At 34.4% G+C, this 22,397-nt stretch overlaps 2 protein-coding genes across 6 annotated transcripts in view; one reads left to right on the forward strand and one right to left on the reverse strand.

The window, feature by feature from the left end:
* The window catches only part of TUBE1 (tubulin epsilon 1), a 25,045-nt gene extending 2,687 nt beyond the window's left edge, over positions 1–22,358 (forward strand). The window contains exons 4-14 of one of the 4 annotated variants that reach the window (XR_004267870.1): positions 601–658; positions 3,601–3,716; positions 5,078–5,199; positions 6,609–6,796; positions 7,009–7,184; positions 8,256–8,396; positions 10,245–10,385; positions 11,058–11,232; positions 11,563–11,717; positions 15,509–17,448; positions 18,542–22,358. Coding sequence is in view for 2 of the 4 variants with exons in the window: in XM_032274989.1 (XP_032130880.1) it covers positions 601–658; positions 3,601–3,716; positions 5,078–5,199; positions 6,609–6,796; positions 7,009–7,184; positions 8,256–8,396; positions 10,245–10,385; positions 11,058–11,232; positions 11,563–11,717; positions 15,509–15,536 (1,300 nt within the window). In the remaining 2 variants the exon portion in view is untranslated. Of the gene's footprint in view, positions 1–600; positions 659–3,600; positions 3,717–5,077; positions 5,200–6,608; positions 6,797–7,008; positions 7,185–8,255; positions 8,397–10,244; positions 10,386–11,057; positions 11,233–11,562; positions 12,354–15,508; positions 17,810–18,541 lie in introns of those variants that run through there. The other 3 variants (XR_004267871.1, XM_032274989.1, XM_032274990.1) reach the window with 3 other exon arrangements.
* CCN6 (cellular communication network factor 6) overlaps positions 13,713–22,397 on the reverse strand; it is a 17,816-nt gene continuing 9,131 nt past the window's right edge. The window contains exons 3-6 of one of the 2 annotated variants that reach the window (XR_004267872.1): positions 18,710–18,952; positions 16,808–16,871; positions 15,436–15,629; positions 14,024–14,174 (exon numbers count right to left, since the gene is read on the reverse strand). Coding sequence is in view for 1 of the 2 variants with exons in the window: in XM_032274991.1 (XP_032130882.1) it covers positions 13,893–14,174; positions 15,436–15,629; positions 18,710–18,952 (719 nt within the window). In the remaining variant the exon portion in view is untranslated. Of the gene's footprint in view, positions 14,175–15,435; positions 15,630–16,807; positions 16,872–18,709; positions 18,953–22,397 lie in introns of both variants that reach the window. The other variant, XM_032274991.1, reaches the window with a different exon arrangement.

The following is a 22,397-nucleotide window of genomic DNA, read 5'->3' on the forward strand; positions in this document are numbered from 1 at the left end:
TATATCATTGTTGGGTGTTTTGCTGCAATAGGAAACCACATTAATGGTGACTTAAGCAGTAAAGGTATCGATTTATCTCACGGACAAATCTGGATCGATTTATCTCACAGACAAATCTGGAAATCATGTTCTAGTTTAAAAGAAATGCCTCAAAGACCTAATACTATCTACTGTTCTGCTGTCCATAAGTGTGTTGGCTTTTTGTCCTTGTATTTATTACTTCATGACTGTAAAATGTCAGCCTCTGCTCCAGGAATCACATTCATATTTATGTTTGAAGGAGGAAAAAGGCAGAAGATAGACGGAAACTGCATCTGGTCCTTCTTTAAAAGCTTCCCTGAATACTTCCCCTTTATCTCATTGGCTAGAACTGAATTACATTGCCAGCCCTAACTACAAAGAAAGGCAGGAAAATAAGTATTTCACTTTTTCAGCCTAATGGGAGGTAAGCAAGGAAGAAAGAGATAGGAATAGGTGTTGTGTCTGCCTCACCTGGCCTATAAACAGTCTTATTATATAAATGGAAGTTAACTTTATTACCTGATAGCACCATTAGCCATGGAAGATCTTATGACCTTTTCTCATTTTTTTATCTTTCAGAGTGGTTGGTGATGGTGGAAGTATTTCCAAGGGAAAAATACGTTCTTTAAAAGCACGAGTAAGATACATATATGCTTGGATTCTTACATTGCATGTATTTTTTAAATAACTGTTCTCAGTAACTATCATGAGAATGAAACTTTAAACTTTTCAAAGTAGAAAAAAGTTACTAAGCCATGTTTAATATAAATATAACTAAGCAGACATTTGTGTCTGCTTAACACATTAGGGAGAAAAGTCCATACTTAAAAATACTGTAGGCTTTTTTCAAAAGAAATAGTGTCTAGATAAATGATAACAAAAGGAGCAGTTTAATGTTTTATTCGACTATATTGGAAGATTTATTTGCATCAAGGTTACTACCAATACAAAACATAGAATCAGCCACATGGTAGACAATAAAAACCATTAACCATGTAAGTGCTCCTGAACCAACTACTTCCAGTTCATAGCCCATATTTACAGTCTTATTTACAGTCTTAATCATTCCAACAATATTTCTGTGATTGTTTCTTTGAAACTACATTTTCTGATTTTTGATCAGTGATCTTTGACTATAACACAAAAGGAAGTTTAGTCCGGGCGTGGTGGCTCAAGCCTGTAATCCCAGCACTTTGGGAGGCCGAGGCGGGTGGATCACGAGGTCAACAGATCGAGACCATCCTGGTCAACATGGTGAAACCCTGTCTCTACTAAAAATACAAAAAATAAGCTGGGCATGGTGGCGTGTGCCTGTAATCCCAGCTACTCAGGAGGTTGAGGCAGGAGAATTGCCTGAACCCGGGAGGCTTGCCTGAACCCAGGAGGCAGAGGTTGTGGTGAGTTGAGATCGCGCCATTGCACTCCAGCCTGGGTAACATGAGTGAAACTCCGTCTCAAAAAAAAAAAAAAAAAAAAAAAAAAGGAAGTTTAAATGTTATGGAAGGAATTGCAGTGCTAAAGATCAGACCTGGTGTAGTAGCTAAAAGACTAGTGTGCAGTAGTTTTGTGACATCTGGGAATCATCTCCTTGTATCTGCGATCTCTGATATCCTTGGAAAACAAACCTTAGGGCAAAAATTATGTGCTTGCAGGCTGTTATGTTAATTGATTAACACAGTATACTTCATGATATAGAGCGAACTGATATCCCAATATAAATCTTAGAGAAAAAGAGACTGACATTTCCTAGACTACTCCCAATTGAATCTTTTCAGTGAGCAGATTGAGAGGTGGAGGAAACACTATTAGGAAAAAGTAAATCGGTGTGGTTTTGTAGCCTTTGACTTTTTTTCAGAGAAGGTACTCTTCCATTTTCTCCTTAGGAGCCCTTGGTATTATGTGATTGTGGTCACTGAAGAGTCCAGGCTTCACAAAATAACTTGGTGCTTGGGTTCTTCCACTGTGTTCAGCTTCTTAGGTTAATAAATACTCAGAATTGTGTAAATCCTATGTTATACTCGGGGGAAAGCCAGGTGGCTCTGAAGGGAAGTACAAACATCAAATCCTGGAACAGTTGTGTCTCCAGACCTTGGATACCTAAGTGAAGAACCCAAAATACTCTCCCAAAGTTTAGTTTAATTTCCAAAGGAAAATCAAGGGCCTGATATAACTAAGGAAGGTCTGGAAGAGTTATGTCAGGATTTTAATGTTAAGTGACTAGGACAGTGTTGATTGTATCAAAACTCATTTCAGGAGGTACCTGAATATCAGTTTGTATTTTCATATTGCTTCGCTTGCCAGATAGTAGAGTAATTGAGAGTGTGATTTATGTACATTTAATCTTCCACATACCTCAATAAATCTATCTTGGAATGAGACCAGTATAATCTAATTTATTTTTCTTTTTTAATCTTACAACTTGTAGTACTACAATTTACCCATACAGTAAAGTCTCTCTTTGGTTGGTTTAGGTATTAAAGTCAGCATTTGAGGTCAAAATTGCATATTGTCAGAAATATCCTTGAAAATACCTAACATTGCCAAACATAATCCTATATAGTCCTGTGTATGAAAAGGACACAGTCCTGTGGATGAATATGATCGCTCTATATAAAGGAGCACATTTATAAGACAGTTTTATAGTCTTTATGATATAATGCTGTATTATTTTATTTGTATATCTTAAAGTAACATGGTTAACACAAATGATTAAATTCACTGCTTAATGTTATATGGTCACAGAACTAAAAGCTATGAACTAAGCATTTCCTCTGTGACATTGAAACAAAGAGTTAACAAATCATTTTTTAGTGTACCCTAAAATTTGTTCAGTTTTGCTTTTTTATTTAACTCTATTTAGTTTACTTTTTCACTCTTCTTCCTCACTGTAGAATATATGGAAACTATAGGGAAGTAGGAGGACGGGACATATAATCCTACTGCCAAGCTATCCCTGCTTTACATTTTACAGTATTTCCTTCATCTTTTTTTCTTTCTATAATTAATTTTGTGTTTTGTATTCTCATTTCTTCTTAGGAGTATGCGTTTTTTGGTCGTGTCAGCTAAGAATTAGATTGTGAATTATTTGGGGGAAGGGACCATGTTGTCATTTTTGACATCTATCCAGTGTCTTTGCTTTGCACATAAGGGTAAATTTACTCATTCGAATTGAACAGTTTTGGGCTGTGGTTCATAAAGAACAGCATGATTGTTCCCAGTATGCAAATACATTAATGCATCCTATATTTTTTAAGAACTTGTTCTGGTTAAGGTTGCCTTCTAAATTTCTGAGACCTTGTTAAAAATTCATTGAGGGGATTATTCTTGGGTCTTTTTCCCCCCACTAGGCATTTTGGAGTAGAATAAAAGAATTTAGAATTCATTTTTTAATTGGATTCCACCTTTCAAACAGAGTGAAATTCTTTTTTAATTTTTACAACGGATTCTACATAAAGTTTTTAATTAAGCTTAAACTATAAAGAGAGCAGTGCAATATTCAGTGCATAAATTCTTTTCATTTACAGAGTGAATAACTCTAAAAGGAAAATACACTAAGTAGATTTTATTTTTCTTTCTCAGGCCATCTTGATTGATATGGAGGAAGGGGTAGTGAATGAAATTCTGCAGGGACCACTGAGAGATGTATTTGATACGAATCAGCTCATCACTGATATTTCTGGCTCAGGAAATAATTGGTGAGAATACACAGTGTAAAAATTAAATGTCTTCTGAAAAAAAAAAAAGAGCAACCTTTCCTTCATTCTGAGATTCTGCTGATATGAAATAAGATGCGATTTGCCGCAGGCCTTTAAGCCCACAACCTTAAGAAATGGTGGTGTTTTAATGCTTGGAAGCCACCTGTATTTATTCCTAGTTTCTTCTAACTTTTTAAAAGAAAAATTATGAAAAATTAATTTGCTGAATTTCTTTTTATAAATTGATTCTTGAAGAACACTTAATAGTGACAAATGTTTTAAGTACTTTCATAAACTCTTATCTATATTATTTGACTGGCTCTCAAGTTGTCCAATTGGTCAGCTGTAACAGAATTGATACAGATGCAAGCCAGACCAGTATCCTAGCATTCAAGCTGAGCCTGAGGCTGTTTTGACCCTTGAGTATATAATGGTCTCCATACTTCGAAAAAAGCTTCAACAGTGATCACTTGGGAATTCACACTGAGACTGTTTTGCTGTTTTTTAGAAATTAAGTAGCTCCCTGTTATTTGCAAATCTCTCATACTCATTATTTTCACTGTTTGCAGCCAATTCCCCAGGTACATAATGTGGAATGATGTATAATTTTACTAAAGCATAAATTTGAAACTTGTGTTCCCAGAGACTTATCTGGGGAGAACCAGTCACTTAGTAAGTGAGCCCACCTGACCCCCTAACTGCATTTTCCCTAATTGTTGTGTAACTTATATGTAGCTTTTGAGTTATACCTGACTGCATGTTATGGGAAAACACTTTGTTTTAATTCATAATCGTGATATTTGCAAATTTGGACAACTGAAAATACTTGCAAAGCCGCATGAATATCAATTTCTACTATATGCCGTTTTATCTAATAACATGATATGACCATTTTTTTCTCGTGTATAAAACCAGAATAGGTTTGTTGAAAATTTTTTATTTTCAGTGTCTGTAGTTTGCCACATTTTGCTTTTTAATATGTAAAATCCACTACAATTCAGAAATTACCTTAAATGGAGAGAAGAAAAATTATGTAAGTGAAATCTTGTTTTGTTGGAATTGTACCTTAAGAGAAAGGTTGAGAAGGTAAATTTAGAAAATCATAGTTAAATATTCATTACTAATGAGCTTACTTATCCATATATTTGAGGATTAGAGATATTGAATATTTGTTAAGTTTTCCATCTAGTATCTTCAGGATATTGTATGATTTATTTACAGGAAACAAGAATAGATTTTTACTTAGTTCAATAAAAATACTTTTCAAATTTGTTTAAAATCCTTTCATTTAGATTAGAACTAATAAAATCGAAAAACAATACATGCAAGATTTTTTTTTTAATCTATATTTTTATTTTCAGGGCTGTGGGTCACAAAGTTTTCGGCAGTCTTTACCAAGACCAGATTTTAGAGAAACTCAGAAAGTCGGCAGAGCAGTGTGATTGCTTGCAGTGTTTCTTTATAATACATTCCATGGGAGGAGGTATAATTTTTCATTCATTTGCCTGTAACTGTTAAAGTGGAAATTCATTTTGCAAACACAAGTCTTGTTTTTAGACCTGTTCTTGCTAAAGATGGAACTATTCAGTGTGTGTATGGTTTAAGCATATAAACATACACCTTTTTATCTTAAAATTTTGTGGAATTATGTCACTATTTTCTTTTTGTTTGTTTGTTTTTGTTAATGTAAGGCCTCTTAAGAGTCAACAGAACTATGTTGGAAAGTTTTTTTTTTTATCTTTAGTTTCTTTTACAGAACATTCAGCTACTTTTCAGGATGTATGCGCTTTTGAGGAACGCTGACTTTCTCCTCAGAATTTGCTTGTACAGTCCTGTTTCCTAGAGTGAAGCATTTCTGACATGTTCATAATGTGTGCTTGCCAAAGGATATCAATCCCCTTTAACTACCTTCAAACCTTTCTTGTCTCAATGGTATTAATCTATTTATTAGTTTCATAGCCCCCTAATAGTTCACAACTCAGTTTGAAAAACAACCAGATTAGAGGATTCCAGTTTTAAGTTCTGAAAATTTTCTGAATTTATGTAAATATAACTTTATGTGTTAGAAAATTGATGAGATTCCTAGAGTTTCTGCTTTTAAATAAGTAGTGTTTCATATTTGAAAATTTTTGAAATTTGAGGTCAATGTGCTTAATTGTAAACAATTTTAACTCAGTATTTAAGTTGCTTCATGACATGATAGTTTTCCTTGTTAAGATTATGTAGATACTACAATAAAGCTGTCCAGTTAGTTTTCTTAAATTGCTTAATATCAAGTGTAGACTGAATACTGTCATAGTTGAATTTTTTACTTGTGCATGTGCATTTGGTTCTTGTGGCATTATATAGCTATAACTTAAATATGAAAAGGAGTAAAATATAGACGGCCCTCCCAAACTCACCGTCAGAGCCAGTGGTGGCATTCAGGACTTCATTTCCTGAATGTTGCCTTCATTTCCTTATCCAAAATTAGTTCGTTACTATATAATAACAGAAATAAGTTGAAAATTATTTACAAATACAAAATTCTGGCAAGGTGTGGTGGCTCATGCCTGTAATTCCAGAACTTTGGGAGGCAAAGGCAGAAGATTACTTGAACCTAGGAGTTCAAGACCAGCCTGGGCGACATAGGGAGACCCTGCCTTTACACAAATTAAAAAGTTAGCCAGGCATGGTGGCACATCCCTGCGGTCCCAGATACTTGGGAGGCTGAAAGCGGGAGGATCATTTGAGCCCAGGAGGCCAAGGCTGCACTGAACTGTGATTATGCTGCTGTACTCCAGCCTGGGTGACAGAGCAAGACCCTGTCTCAAAAAAAAATAAAGTTTCAAATTTCTCACAGTTATATTCTGAATCATTTATGCTAATTTTAAAAAATATTTTAATCCTCAGGAACAGGATCTGGACTTGGCACCTTTCTTTTAAAGATGCTTGAAGATGAATTCCCAGAAGTATACAGATTTGTAACTTCCATTTATCCTTCTGATGAGGATGATGTCATAACCTCACCTTATAATAGCATCTTGGCAATGAAGGAACTTAATGAACATGCAGACTGTGTGTTGCCCATTGACAATCAAGTAAGAAATTACATTGGAACTTTGGATAAATTTTATATATATTAGTCCTGTATTATGTATATGTGTTTATATGAAACATTCTCTTCACTTTTCAACCTTCATATCTCAGAGAAAACATCAGTTTAAATTGCTTTTCTTTCTTTTTCCTAGTGGACTGTCATCTACATCCCCTCTTCTTAATAGCTTCTCTCCCAATGTTTTTCCCTCAAAAGTCTTTATTTGACATCATTAGCAAAATTGACCTCATGGTGAATTCTGGAAAGTTGGGTACAACTGTGAAGCCAAAGAGTCTGGTTACTTCAAGTTCTGGGGCTTTAAAAAAGTGTCATAAGAAGCCCTTTGATGCAATGAACAACATTGTGGCAAATCTGCTGCTCAACCTAACAAGGTAATTCTATCCAGGGATAGTCAAAAACATTTATTGTGCTTTGGGTGATATTTTGAATTTTTGTAGTAGCATTTTTTAGTTATTCTAAACTATAGGAGCTGCTTCTGTTTTTATTTTGTCTTGTATTTTCTCTTCTTGGAGTGATCAAGCAGAATTTTAATTATATAACTCCAAAGCAGCATTTCACCAAGTATGTTCCATGCAATATTAATAGGTATCATATAAAAGATTTTGTGGTCGACACACTTGTGAAACGCTTGGAAAAAATTAAACATTTTGTAGCTGTAGAATGTCCTAATCATTTAAACCCACTAATTTTACCTCCTCATTAACAGGTCCAAAAGATTTTTGTGGCTTTTGGTATTAGAGATTGCTTTGACATTATTACATTCTAGATTATAGACCATGGAGGTTTTTAATTGTTTCTATAATAATTATTTACCTATATGTGTTTAACTCAAATATAAAATTTGTTTTAAATAGAACATTTTTATATGTGTAATGAGCAACTATAATATTATATTGGTTACACTTTAGGTAATCCAGAAACAAGAATTAGTTTAGGGCCAGGCATGGTGCCTCCTGCCTGTAATCTCAGCACATTGGGAGGCCAAGGCTCAAGTATATAAAATACTGGTCCTGAGCCCAGGAGCTCAAGACCAGCCTGGAGCACATGGTGAAACCCCATCTCTATAGAAAATACAAAAGTTAGCCAAGCATGGTGGTATACACCTCCTGTAGTCTCAGCTGCTCGGGTGGCTGAGCTGGGAGGTGGCAGTTACAGGCAGCCAAGATCACACCACTGCACTCCAGCCTAGGCAACCAGAGCGAGACCCTGTCTCCAAAAAAAAAAAAAAAAAAATTACTATAGATGTGTTGTGTGTTATATTTTACTTCATACATGATTGTTCATGATACTGAATTTCACTGTATGGAAGAAAAACACGTTTGCACCGAAGAACAGTGTACAAAAGAATTTGAGAAACTACTTGCTGAATAAATCGAGCTACATTTGAAGTGTATAATTTTAAAATTAAAAATTTTCTCATTATTTTAATGTTAACTTTTTAGCTCTGCAAGATTTGAAGGGTCCCTTAATATGGACCTTAGTGAAATCAGCATGAATTTAGTTCCTTTTCCCCAGCTTCATTATCTCGTGGCAAGCCTAACACCTCTATATACACTGGCAGATGTTAGCATTCCTCCTAGAAGGTAAGGTATAACTTTGTTTCCGTTTTTTGAGACCTCAAATTACTTTAAAAAAACATTTTTAAGAGAAAAAGTTTGCAATAACTATAGTTATTTCATTGTATCATCTTATCTGTAAGAAGTATATAAAATGCAGTTAATGACAGCCGTTTTTCCATTAGATGAATGTATCTTTATTTAGAAGTAATTGTTGAAAAATACCAGTATTAAACTATTTGAACTTAAATCTAATGATTAAATTTGTAGGCTTATGAAAAGTGCTTTGAAGTCTGACAAGCAATGTTTGAATCCTAATTGTCACTTACTTGCTACAGGACCTTGGGCAAGTGACTTAAACTTTCTTAGTTTTTCACATCTGTAAAACTGAAATAGTACTTACCTCATATACTTATTGGTTAGATTAAATGAGAGTTTGTTTTAAAGCCACTATCACAGCCCAGCACCATAGAAGGATTTCAGATGTAACTCTGTGTGTTTTCCACAACACCTTGCTTTATAACTGTGTGTCATTGTTAAGCATAAAGATTTCATCAGTATATTTAACAAAAAAATGTAGTTTTGAAAGATACTCTTAGCATATACATTGATGATGAGATTGAAAAATTCACAGTGACATTCACAGTTGAGTGAGGGAAAAGGTCTTGCCAAGCTCTGTAAGGGGACAGTATGTAAATAAGAAAGTGAAAACTAAATTGCTGAGTGCAGTGGCTCACACCTGTAATCCCAGCACTTTGAAAGGACAAGATGGGAAGATCACTTGAGCCCAGGAGTTCAAGACCAGCTCAGGCAACATACTGAGACCCCATCTCTACAAAAAGAAAAATTTTTGAACTAGCCAGACATGGTGGTGTGCACCTGTACAGAGGAGCCTGAGGTGGGAGGATCACTTGAACCCAGGAGTTTGAGGCTGCAGCGAGCTATGGTTGTGACACTGCTCTCTAGCCTGGGTAACAAAGCAAGACCCTCTCTAAAACAGATTAAAAATAATTTTTAGAAAAATTTTAAGCAAACTAAATGAAAGATTCTTTTTTATAATTAAAGTTTTAACAAGATAATTCTGTACTTCGGGAATGTCACAAGTGATACTGGTTAAGTTTTTATTTAAGCCAACAGCAAATGACCAATTGCCAACTAATAGCATGGGATGCTGATGACCTTAACAAGTTAAGCATCATACACAGTGTATGCAACATGGTGATCATTAAATGTCCATTGCCATCAGGCTAGCATAGGAGTCTGTGTATTGTTAGATATAAACTTTGTCAGTCACCTTTATTTTCTTTTGTTTTTTAGCCTTCAGTTAAAAGACGTAGGTTAAAAGTCTCTGCTTTTAGGAGCACTACTATGGAGTTTCATCTTTTATAGGAGAGCTTCACATTGTCCTTTGAGAATTTCCTCCTGTTAACTAATTTATGATATAATATACTTTACAAGGTAATAGTCTTAATGTTATAGGCTTTTAATTACTTTTAATAATTTGGATACTGTGAAATAAATAAGGTATACTGAACTAAGTAATAATGATACCAGTTTCAAAAATCAGTACTACATAGAGTTCAGTAATGCTACAATCAACATTTTTTAGCTACCTGAGATCACCAATATACTGCAGAAGCTTTTCTCCCCCAGAAAAAAGAAAATATATTTTTTCCCTTCTCATATTTATCATCAAGATTGCTTCAAGAAAGTTATAGTTATTTAATATTTTTAGAATATATATAATCTAATATTTTGTTAATATAATACCTAGTGTGATTTATTTACTTATAGAGGACTGTCTTCATTTTATAGTTACACCATAGAAGAAAGAAGTAATATTTTATATAGACAATGACTCTTTCATTGTTGCAGATTGGATCAGATGTTTTCAGATGCCTTTAGTAAAGATCACCAGCTGCTTCGGGCAGACCCCAAACACAGTCTTTACCTTGCTTGTGCGCTCATGGTGAGAGGAAATGTACAAATTTCAGATCTTCGCAGAAATATTGAAAGGTGTGCTTTATATTTTTAAAGATAATTTGTGTGTGCTGCTTGGGACAGTGTGGCATAGTAGTTAACAGCTACTCTTCAAATTCTAGCAATGCCACTCACTAAAGTGTGACCTTGAACAAACTACTTAGTCTCTTTGTGCCTTGTTTTTTTCAAGTATAAAATAAGGATAATAATAGTACATAGTTTTTATTTAGGAGTATTAAATGATGTATGAGATGTTTTATTTTATGTAAGTGTTCAGAAAATTGTAGCCGATAATTATTTTTATTACTGCTGCCACCGGCACTACTGCTACTACTGCTGCTTCTGATTTTTGTTTTACTATTTAATTCTATGTATAAGAAAACTACTCTGTTGAATTATAAAGTAAGGAAGATAATACCTGCTTTTCTTTGTATCCCTAAATTCTAATCTTAAGGATTGAGTTTCTAGCTTCTTGAATCACCATCACAGTCAATTTAATGTTCCCCTATTAAATGTCTCTTAATCAGACTATACCGTGTTACTCCCAATGGTAAAAAAATAGCTTGTAAACTAAGAAATTAGAATGATACCATCCATAATGTTCTAGTTTAACTAATACAAGCTGCAATAATAAGGCAGACATTTTTAGTGCCTTAGTTCTTAACCTTTGAGCTGTGTGTGTTGTTTGTTTGTTTGTTTTAATCTCAGATTAAAACCATCTCTACAATTTGTCTCCTGGAATCAAGAAGGCTGGAAGACCAGCCTGTGTTCCATACCTCCTGTGGGCCATTCTCATTCATTGTTAGCTTTAGCAAATAACACTTGTGTGAAGCCCACCTTCATGGAACTGAAGGAGAGATACATGAGGCTCTACAAGAAAAAGGTAATTATCATACCCCTTTGTAACTGTATGTGTTAATTTGGGCTATTTAAGGTATTTTCTTAAGAATTACGCTATTACAAATCAGGGTGATCATTTCTATTATGTTCGTTGTACTGATTATAAATGAAGAGGAGAGGCTTACTTGTACTATTTTTACCCTAAATGAGAAATTTCATGAGTTTATAGGATTTATTCAATTTGACACAAGTTCTCTTTGAAATGTAGAGCTGAATGAACTCTAATTTTAATAAGGAATAGTTACTTTATAGGATAGTTGTAGGTATTAAAGTTCCTGAAATGGTAAATGTTACCAAATTTTTTAATTTATAGGCTCACCTTCATCACTATCTACAAGTTGAAGGGATGGAAGAAAGCTGTTTCACAGAAGCTGTGTCATCTTTGTCAGCACTCATACAGGAATATAACCAACTGGATGCCACAAAAAACATGCCTGTGCAAGATTTACCCAGACTAAGCATAGCTGTGTAAATAAGAAAACCCCAAAAATACTTTCTTAATCTCACATTGTTTTTTCTGACCTGTTTCAGCATTTTTGTGATTCGGAAAGTCCAGGTTTTTTGTTGTTGTTTTTTTTTTTTTTTTTTTTTCATATTTTCAGGAGATATTTTTGTCTAAAAGAGTGAGTTCTGTTTAATCACAGTTTGTTGGTAATACCAATATGTGCAATTAGTGAAATCCTAGTACATTAACTTCAAACATTTCTCTTCAGCAAAGTCCCTTTTTCTAAAATTGAAAGAACAGAGTTCTTGAATATTTTGCTATATTTATAGCCTCATATTTAGGCATTTATGCACTGATAATTATGTCTTCAATAAAAGTCTTATACAGATATATTTTTTGTAAGTATTTATGATTTATATCTTAATATTCTATTTAAGTTCTCCTGATTCCATATAAGTAGTTACTGGGAGTAGAAGAATACAATATAAATATTTCCGTGTAATATCCACTAACTTTTCAGGCATAGGTTTTATTACAACTGTTAAGGAGGTTTTGTTTCTTCTTTAGATAACAACTGGTTTGCTCAAAAGGATCCTAATTTGTACACTTAAAATTTATTTGCATTAAACTTTTTTTTTTTTTTTTTTTTTTGAGACGGAGTCTCACTTTGTCGCCCAGGCTGGAGTTCAGTAGTCCAATCTCGGCTCACTGCAACTTCCACCTCCTGGGTTTAAGTGATTCTCCTGCCTCTGCCTCCTGAGTAGCTGAGACTACGGGCATGCCCCACAATGCCCAGCTAATTTTTGTATTTTTTTTTTTTTTTAAGTAGAAATGGTTTTAGCACATTGGTCAGGTTCATCTTGAACTCCTGACCCCATGATCTGCTCACCTTGGCCTCCTAAAGTGCCGGGATTACAGGTGTGAGCCACCGCAACTGTCCTAAACTTTTAAAATAATTGCTTTCTTATCAAACCATTTATTTTATAATAAATGTTCATATTTTTAAACAGTGCTACTTGTTATTGTTTCGCATGTCATTTATATAAATGAACAGAACATTACTAAGCTTGATAACTTCTTCCAAAGTTTGCAATAAATGGCTTTAATTGTTCCAGTTACTGTAATCTTCAGTTCTAGCCTTATCATTAATATATTTTTAATAACCGTTTATACTTGAGATCCACAGGCTAATTTTAAGTTTTATTCTTTATGTTTCTTTTCTTTGCAAAGTAATGATACTGTTCTTGGTCTTTGTCTTGGATATTTAATTTTTGCAATATTTGATATAAAAAAATTTAGTTTGCAGTTGTTAACAATGGCCGGAAAAGTTGCATTTTCTCCTTTCCAAAAGAAACTGATACTCAACATCAGGCAATGAAAAGTATAAATATATTTATAGCTTAATCTTATTTCTGTTCAGGAATTAATCTAGAATCTTATGTGCCTCTATAATGATTTATCAACTAATGGACACCTAGGCTACATTGTCAAATATAGATTAAATTTTTTAAATTGAGTATGCTTGTTTATTTTTCCCCCAAAGGAGTCTCACTCTGCCATGCCAGTGCAGTGGTGTGATCTCAGCTCACTGCAACCTCCACTGCCTGGGTTCAAGTGATTCTTCTGCCTCAGCCTCCCAGGTAGCTGGGATTACAGGCATGCACCACCACACCAGCTAATTTTTGTACTTTTTTAAATTAGAGACAGGGCTTCACCATGTTAGCCAGGCTGGTTTCAAACTCCTGACCTCAAATGATCTGCCTGCCTCAGCCTACCGAAGTGCTAGGATTACAGGCATGAGCCACTACACCCAGCCTAAAATTTAGTATGCTTTTTTACACATCTTCAGCAAGTATTCCAGATTATTTTTTTTTTAATATTTTCTTGTAAATTGCATAATTTTTTCATATACAAAATGCTTAGATGGTACCAAATGTCTGTGTATTATGTAATTATAGGATATATTTTAGAAATGAGTTCAATTTTTAAGTTTTTCAAATTTTGCATATATTTTTAGGAGAACTTTTTTAAAAAACTTCTAATGCCTTAAATATAGTGATCTGAGGATAGCTAGGCATTCTTACTGTTTTAAACAAAAAGATTTGCCAACATTTTATACTCTAATTTTTTTATTATATGACAGGATTGACTACTTTTCATCCATTTGCTTGGATGAATCTTGAGCTTGGATGAATCTTTTACAGAATCTCGAGCTCAGAAAATATATCTCCAGGTTCTCTGCAGTTTCTCTGACATACACAAGATGTAATCCACAGCATCTTCCATTTAAATGACCCCTCATTTGGGCAATCAAATTGAATAGTAATCATTTTAGACTTATTAGGGATACAGCATCTCTTATCCAAGCATATTCCACAAAAAGTGGGTTTGTAACTCTGAGCACTTGAGCATCCAGAAAAGACAAATTTTTCAGCTTTAGAGAGTTGGAAAGTAGGTTGGCATGTTTTTCCTTTGGGGATCTGAAAAGATACATAAAATTAAGAAGTCATTCTTTAAATTTTATTACAATAGTTTAGAAAAATACGTAGAATATTTTATAGCACAAATAAAATTATTTGGAGGCATTAATAAAAGTTGTTCTGTAGTGATTTCCAGCACTCTCTTTTCTCTGCCCTTAAGATCCCCTTCTCACCAGACATCTGTCCCCTCTATTCTTACTCCATCATATTTATAACACCCACACCTCAATGTTTTTTTGCCCTCTATTCTTTACTCAGTTTCACAATAGACATTTCTGTTTTGTTTAATATCAAGGGCCATGTCTTATTAAATACCTACCTAAGACTTAGCAACTTTCATAACATAGCCCAGTTTTGGGTGGATGGATAGATGAGTAATTTAATCCTAATCTCTTTAAAACTGAGGCATCAACTTGCTTATGTGATAGAGAATAACTTGAGGGTAGGAAGGATTTTGTAGCATTTCTAAAAATTACTCTTTTTGAGACAGACATCCTGCCTAGTTCAAGAAGTATTTACCAGACAATCTTAGGGTAAATATTTTCTCATAATGCTTTAGCAAGTTTGCTATGTAAACATAGAGCATTTTGGAAACACTGTGGTCTCCTTCCAAGTTAGTAATATATAACTAAGATGAGAACTTCTCTACTCCAATGTTCATAATCTCTGTTTTCATAATTATAGGGTAGCAACCAAAGTCTTTTATTCATAATAGAGAGAAAAGTTAGAATCTGCTATATTTAGTAATATTTTCCCCACAAGTTGCAGTTAGATTAATATCTTTTCCTCTGAAATAGTTTGACTTCAAGCATTATAATGAGATTATTTTATTTTTGTAAGAACTAAACACCATCCCTCCCTCTAAAACCCACACATACTTGCTTTTCAGGAATCTCTTTATATTGAATTATAATTAAGTTAAATCATTTAAACTTGGCCAGGCATGGTGGCTCTCAGCTGTAATTCCAGCACTTTGGGAGGCCAAAGCAGGTGGATTACCTGAGGGCAGGAGTTCGAGACTAGCCTGGCCAACATGGTGAAACCACATCTCTACTAAAAATATAAAAATTAGCCAGGTGTGATGGCAGGTGCCTAGCAGTAATCCCAGCTACTCGGTGGCTGAGGCAGGATAATCACTTGAACCCGGAGGTGAAGGTTGCAGTGAGCTGAGATTGCACCACTGCACTCTAGCCTGGGTGACAGAGCCAGACTCTGTCTCAAAAAAAAAAAAAAAAAAAAAAAAAATCTATTTAAACTTTACCTTTATTGTCTTTAATATATTGCTGTCACAAGGCTGAATGTAACACAATCTTTTCTCTTTTCTCATTTCACAGTTGGTGTTTTCATTGGTTACCCTATTAGATATTCCCATCCCACATGTTCTGGAGCAGGCAGTCCACTTTGTTGCTTGCACAAGACATTTTTTTTTCCAAATAAGTGGGAGATTTCTATAATCTAAAACAAAGGGAGAAAAGTATGTATGTATACATATAAATGTATAGATAGATAATTTTTAATCATGTTTAACCTAATATTTAAGAAATCTGAATTTTTTTATATAATGTAATTCAGAATAAAGAAACTGATGGTCTAATTTATCATTCTATCTCCCTCTTTCCCAATCCCAAAATTACCTTTCAATCAAGTATTACAGTCTAATCTCTAAGAAGGAATAAAAATACTTTATCTTAGAAAAAGTGAGATTTACTCATTTGCATCTTTCTGCTTAGCCTGTCTTCTGAATACTAAATGTAAGCTTATGTTCTTGTTGATAAGTTGTCTTTTCCCTGGTTCTTGCCTCATTATTTAACAGACATTGAAATGAAAATTAAGGAATTTGAGATATTGATGAGAACAGTGTGATCTTAATGTTAACTTTCATGATATGTTAAAATCTAAAATACAAAAAGTATGTTTGAGAATTAGACTATCAATGAAAGGATTTCTTCCATTTGTTTTAATCTAGTCTTTTAGAAAACTAAGTAATATTACACTGAACTAAACTATCTAATCATTTATATACAAAGTCATTGCAAATGGATAATTTCATTCATCCAACTTAATTTCAATACTCCTTGTGTTAATCAGGCCCAAGGCACTCTCCAATTGGCTATGATTTCAGATTACTTATGAAAAAACTGAATGAATGGATCAATAGATAAGTCAGTGAGTGAGTAGATAGAGCCCCTCCAATGTCTACTGCTAAGGAGAAATAGAAGAGGGTAATAATGAGAATATAAGAGAGTATAATAATTCTCCCATTTCTGTGTAAGGTCATTGGGAGCTTTTTGTTATAAATGAATCAGGCCCTTGGCTCATTTTAAGCAGACTACATATTGACTTGTTGTCTCAAGGCATTTCCTTAAAGTAAATGTGCATCTTGAAATGGATGCTTTGGAGTGTGGTTGTGATTTGATTCTGCATAGCAAAATTCTGGCTATATTACTTCAAAAAATCAATTTACAACTTGAAAAAGACTCAGAAAAAAAATGCCTTCTTCATAGGAAATAGTCTCTTTTAAGTATGTGCCATCTTTGAATTGATGGTATGATACTGCTTTTAGTGTTATTACAGTAGAATCTGTCACAATTGCACATAGAACTGAGGGAGAGGAAGTAGAAACGTGAAGATACCTGGAAGGTAGACAACAGTTTAAAGACCTCAATGCAGGAAGCAGATTAGAAGCCTGGCACGTATCTGCAATAAATAAAGGCAGGTTAGATTACCGTGGTACAGTAATCCCACTTGTTAAACCAAGAGCTGTAGTTCAGGAGTTTAACATTCATTAAAAAGCAAGAAAACTAGAAGAGATTTTTGAAACAAAGCTTAGTGTTTGGTGAGCAATGAAAAAAGCATGAGGGCATTATGTCATTGCATGCTTCATACTGACCTAGCAAAAGCTAGATTCCAACCAGAGACTATATAAATTACCATCACAAATTTTTCTTAAAGTTTGTGTTTTTATCATTGTGGTTAATTTTAAAAGCCAAATTCCTGTGTGGGCCGTAAACATAATTTCACAGTTAAGCAAAGAAGAGACCTTAGACTGAACGTCTTCTTCCTTTGAAACACATCCAGGTCTAAATCTCAAATACCAGAGAACATTTCAGGAGATTTTCTTGTTTTACGTGACAAAGCACTAACTACTAAGACTGACTATCGGATGCTTCTCCCAACCAAGGTCAAAGTGAATCCACTGAACTGCTCCAAATTCTCAGATGAGACCAACTTGAACTTGATCCAAAGGGCTTTACTTGTGGAAAACTGCTCTAAGGTAATCTTTCCAGGGAAGTTTATGCATGGGTTCTAAGAGCCTTATATTGAATCAGTAAGATCCAATGCAGAAAACGAACTGTTCTGTACATTTTGAAAAATAAAAAAAAATAAAGATATGGCTTATAATTTCAGAGGTTTTAGAGCATTAGTAGTGTCATGCTGTCAACTGAACATGTATAGCAAATGCAAATTCACCACAACCTGGTAATTTTTTTTTCTAATTAATTGACAAAACTGGAGTTGCTGAGGATGTTCCCTTCATAGAGTTAGTTTTTAAATGCCTAAAATTCATTTATCTGCTTATAGTTGCCTTTTTTAAATATCCACATAATAAAAGTGAATTTATGACTTGTTAACATATACAAGTATTCTGTATTTCCATGGCAACTCTCACGAAGCTCTAAACTTTAAGAAAAAGGCATTCTTGATTTCTGGTTGAGAATACAGATGTGAACAAGAACCAGACTTCAGTGTTGCCCCTTTTGGGTCCTTCCTCTTCTATACTTTATTTGCTGGTGGTTTTGAAACTCCTGTTCCCAAAATATGCTGATGCTTAAATAAAATGCTAACTTAGAGGAGACCAGAATACAAGGTTTATGAATATACGTAAGCTAACTGTTTGCAAATGGCCAGGTGCTCAAGATGAGTAATGAAGAGTCACACTTCATTTTTGTGAGTACATACATACATGGGTAACCTACTTAAAAATGTGTGTGTGTGTGTGTGTGTGTGTGTGTGTGTGTTTAGAGAGAGAAAGATTAGTAATTGAGCTTCAATTTCAAAGTGAATGAAAAGACTTCCTACTAGTTTTCTATTTTTAGAAATAATATATTTACAAGTTCCAAATATGTGGGGTTGCCATTTAAAATTTGGGGAAGTGGATGGTCAAATTTCTTGCCCATAATAGAACAATACAAATAAGTTGTTGCAGGGTGCATGTGAACAATATCTGGTCAATTTCCTTGAGAAGAGGTTGGGAATAAGCAGAGGTGTAAGATTTTAGAGGAGCTCCCTGATCTAGTAGATCTTTTAAAAATGTTTTTAAATGTTTTACCAGAAAATTCTAAAACATTATAAAATTTCCTTTTCAGACATTTATCCCTGTCTGAGGCAAAGATTGAGTAAGATGATGTACTCAAACTGTATCTCACTCTGACCACCAATCAATAAGTACTTAACTGGGTACCTGTGGTACATAAAAGGAACATAAAAGAATACCACCATGCTCATACATGAAAAATAGCTCTACTTTTGAGCACCTGGCATTGTTTTGTAGCTTGTTGAAAGCTGCTGTAGTAATGGTTCCAGGCCACAGTTTGACTGATCAGACTTCTTTCCACCTTTGGCTCCAGAGCAGTGACTGTCAGCCAGCTTTGGTATGAACAGAGGCGTGCATCCAATGGCCCCACTCACACAGAGGCAGCTAAACAAGGGGTTGGGCTGAAACACTTGGCCATTATGATAGTGTACCCCATTGAGCTCGCATCCAACAGCTACAAGGTCTGAAAAGTGAAAAGAGCAAAATCACCAAAGAAGCCATAACCTGTGACAGTCTGGACCTCCAATTATAAACCTGAGAAGAAATGGCTTATCTCCTGAATGAAGTATAGCTTTCAACCTCTTAGGTCTCGTTTGGAATTTCCTTCACAGGACATCTGTAGAAAGGTTTTTAAAATGAGGCTTTTTCATTATATTGTAGGCTATAAACCCCACATGGTCACTTCCAGAGTTAAGACCAAGTAAAGACCCTGCAAAATCACGGTAAGCATAGCAGTTGATAATAAATCTGAGCTAGGTTGATGCTTAGTGAGACAGGTTTTCTCAGACATCCAGCAATAGGCTAGGATATATTCTCAGAAAGACAGGATAAGTGACTATCTGAAAAAACTATAACTTAGTTAACTATGGAACTGCAAAGTACTGATGGTTTTTGTTAAGAGGTTGTAGGAGAGTTTCACTTCCTCTGAGGGGTATTCTTGACCTTCTAGATCAGCTGTTCCCCAAGTATGGTCCTCTAACTGCTTGGCAGTACCTGAGACACTTTCAGGGGATCTGCAAGGTCAAAACTCTTTTCCAAATACTAAGGTGTGGCTGGCGTTTTTCACTGTGTTGGTATTTGCACTGGCGGTACAAAAGCAATCATGGCTAAACTGCTGGTGCCTTGGCATGAATCACACTGTAGAGGTAATCTTGTATTTTTCCTTGCAGGCACTTATACTTTAAAAGAGGTCGGGAGAGTTTTACTTAACAATGTCCTTTATGGCATAGTAAAAAGTATTAATTTTATTAACTCTTAATTATCAAGTACTGGTCTTTTTAGTATTCTATGTGACAAAATAGGAAATATATATAGAATATTCTAGTGCAATAGCTGTCTTGAAACTTAAGCAAATAGCTGTCTCAGGGAAACTTAAGGAACTATGTCATTGGTAAAGTTGTGAGCTGAACTAACCACTTTTTTTAGTAGGAATTTACTTGAAGAAATGACTGACAATAAACTGGTTATTCAGACTTGGGTATTTTGGAAACATTTTTTTTTTTTTAATGAGCAAAATAAGCCTGTCACTTCAAGGAAAACGACTGTGACAGCATTTTTTGCCAGTGAGAAAACTCAAGATTTCAAGGAAAAATCAGAATTTTGGAAAACTCGTATCCATCACTGAAATCTTTGTATTTATCCAATATGTAGATTCTTCTGATGAGGATGATATTAATGTGATTTTTTTTAGCGTTACATAATTAAGTGTATCAATATTTTGGACATCTCTACATCACAGTAAACATATTTTCCAAATAAACAATGCATAGAATGGTAATATTATGCATGAATAAAAGATCTATTCCAAATGGGTCTTGGATAGACCAATGCATTTTAATGTCACAGAGCTGAAAATTCATTGATGTGGTTTCAAATTCTCTGATGCAGCTAATTTTTAAGACACTATCACTTGTCAAGTTTTAATATAATATCAATAAACATAAAAGTATATTCACAATTATCAGAAAAACCTTTTAAAATATTCCTCCCTTTTCAAATTATATAGCTGTGTGATGCTAGATTTTCTTCACATACTTCAACAAAAAAAAGCACATAGTAACAGGTTGAAAAAAGCAATAAATATGTGAATCTAGCTAACTTCTATTGAGCTAGACACTAGAGAGGTTTGCAACAAAATGTAAAACAATGACACTCTTTTACTAAACTTTTCTTTGGCAAATAAGTTATACATATTTTATAAAAACATATTATTCTTATTAATCTGCAATGGGTTTATTCTTTGTAAATTAATAAATATTTCTAAGTTTCTAATCCATCAAATATCAACGGATAAACCCCACATAAAATCTCTTTAGATCCTCATTAATTTCTAAGAGTATAAAGAGGTAATTTCTAAGACTGTAAAGGGGGTCCTCATATCAAAAAGTTTTTAAAACATTGCTCTTGATCAGGGATCACCAAATTTTCTATAAAGAGCCAAACAGAAAACATATTAGCCTTTGCAAGCCAGAGAGTGTCTGTCAAAACTACTGACTCTGCATCGTAGAGCAGCCATAGAATCTATGTTAATGTACGTGCCATGTTCCAATAAAGCATTATTTACAGAAACAGGCTATTGGCTAGATTTGACCCTATATAGTTTGGTGTCCCAGTTATAGATTATCCCTATTACTATCCTCATGGCTATGCTCTGTAAAAAAGTCTCATCACATTTTGTGTGAAATTACTGTGGAAATATCTGACACCTTAATATTTGATTCTCTGAGGCCAAGGCTTGTATCACTTTTTCCCTGTCATATCCTCAGTTGCTGGCCACAGTGAATGGTCACTAAGTGTTTGTTGGGTTAATGAAATAACCTGCCCAGCTTGGGAGAAATGAGTGTCCTGAATGCCATTGTTTGATAGGTCATGTTTTCCTTATAGGATTCCAATAAATAACATTTTTGAGAACCTACTGAATACCAGATATTGTGCTAGGTGTTTTAGGTCATTTTATTTGATCCTCCTAGCAACTCTGTAAGTTAGGAAGTGTATATTATGTAACTGAGGCACAGAGAGAATAAATATCTTGATCAAGTATGTTCACTTGGCAGAGCAATCAGGACTTGAACCCAGATCCCACATTTTTAACCATACAATACAGGGCTGGCAGGGTCATCAGGCTATCAAACTTGAGTTTGACACATTCAGTCTGACTCCAAAGATAGATTCTCATTCCGTGGCTCATAACTGTACCTCTAATAGTAATCTGCCTTCCTTCTTAGACTTTTTTACAGACAGACTAAACTGTCTGGTGACATAAGTATTTCTCTTCCCTTAGAAATTTTTTTTTAATCCTAAATAATTTGGCATCCTGAATTAGTGTCAATGTTTAGATGGTCTGAATCAGTCTCCAAAGCTTAGTAATATAAAGCTGAGGGTCAGGTTGTGGTTTGGGATGACTTCACCTTTTTTTTTTTTTTTTTTTTTTTTTTTTTTTTAACAAATCTGCTGAAGTAAAGCACAGCAACTCAATCATTAGTTGGGAAAGCTGAGGTTAAAGTCATATGTCTGAATACTGGGTATACATTCTAATATTTTTAAGCTGACTATTTTTTGTTACGGAAAAGGCTGAATTCAGATTGTTTTTTGACTGTATTAACTAAAGCTGTCATTTTGTAGCACTTTAAGAAGTCAGACTCTATTTGGATAATTCCTCTTACCTTCAATCAGTAAATTACCTGAGAAGAACTGCAAGATCACCTTAACGCAGTGAAAATAATGGGTTTCTAAATGTGTGTAAGCATCTGCTAATATAGGATCCACTACAATGGAGACAGTCCCACTAGTGCATGAAAACTAAATCCATCTCATATTTAGCCAAATTGAGCTCATCACTCAAAGCTAATTGCAGGAGAAAAAAAAAAAAAGTCTGTCTAGACTCAATCTTTTCCAGAGGGTCCAGAAGA

Source organism: Sapajus apella, unplaced genomic scaffold (assembly GCF_009761245.1).
Source record: "Sapajus apella isolate SASKATOON/1434 unplaced genomic scaffold, GSC_monkey_1.0 scaffold6, whole genome shotgun sequence".
Classification (NCBI taxonomy): domain Eukaryota; kingdom Metazoa; phylum Chordata; class Mammalia; order Primates; family Cebidae; genus Sapajus; species Sapajus apella.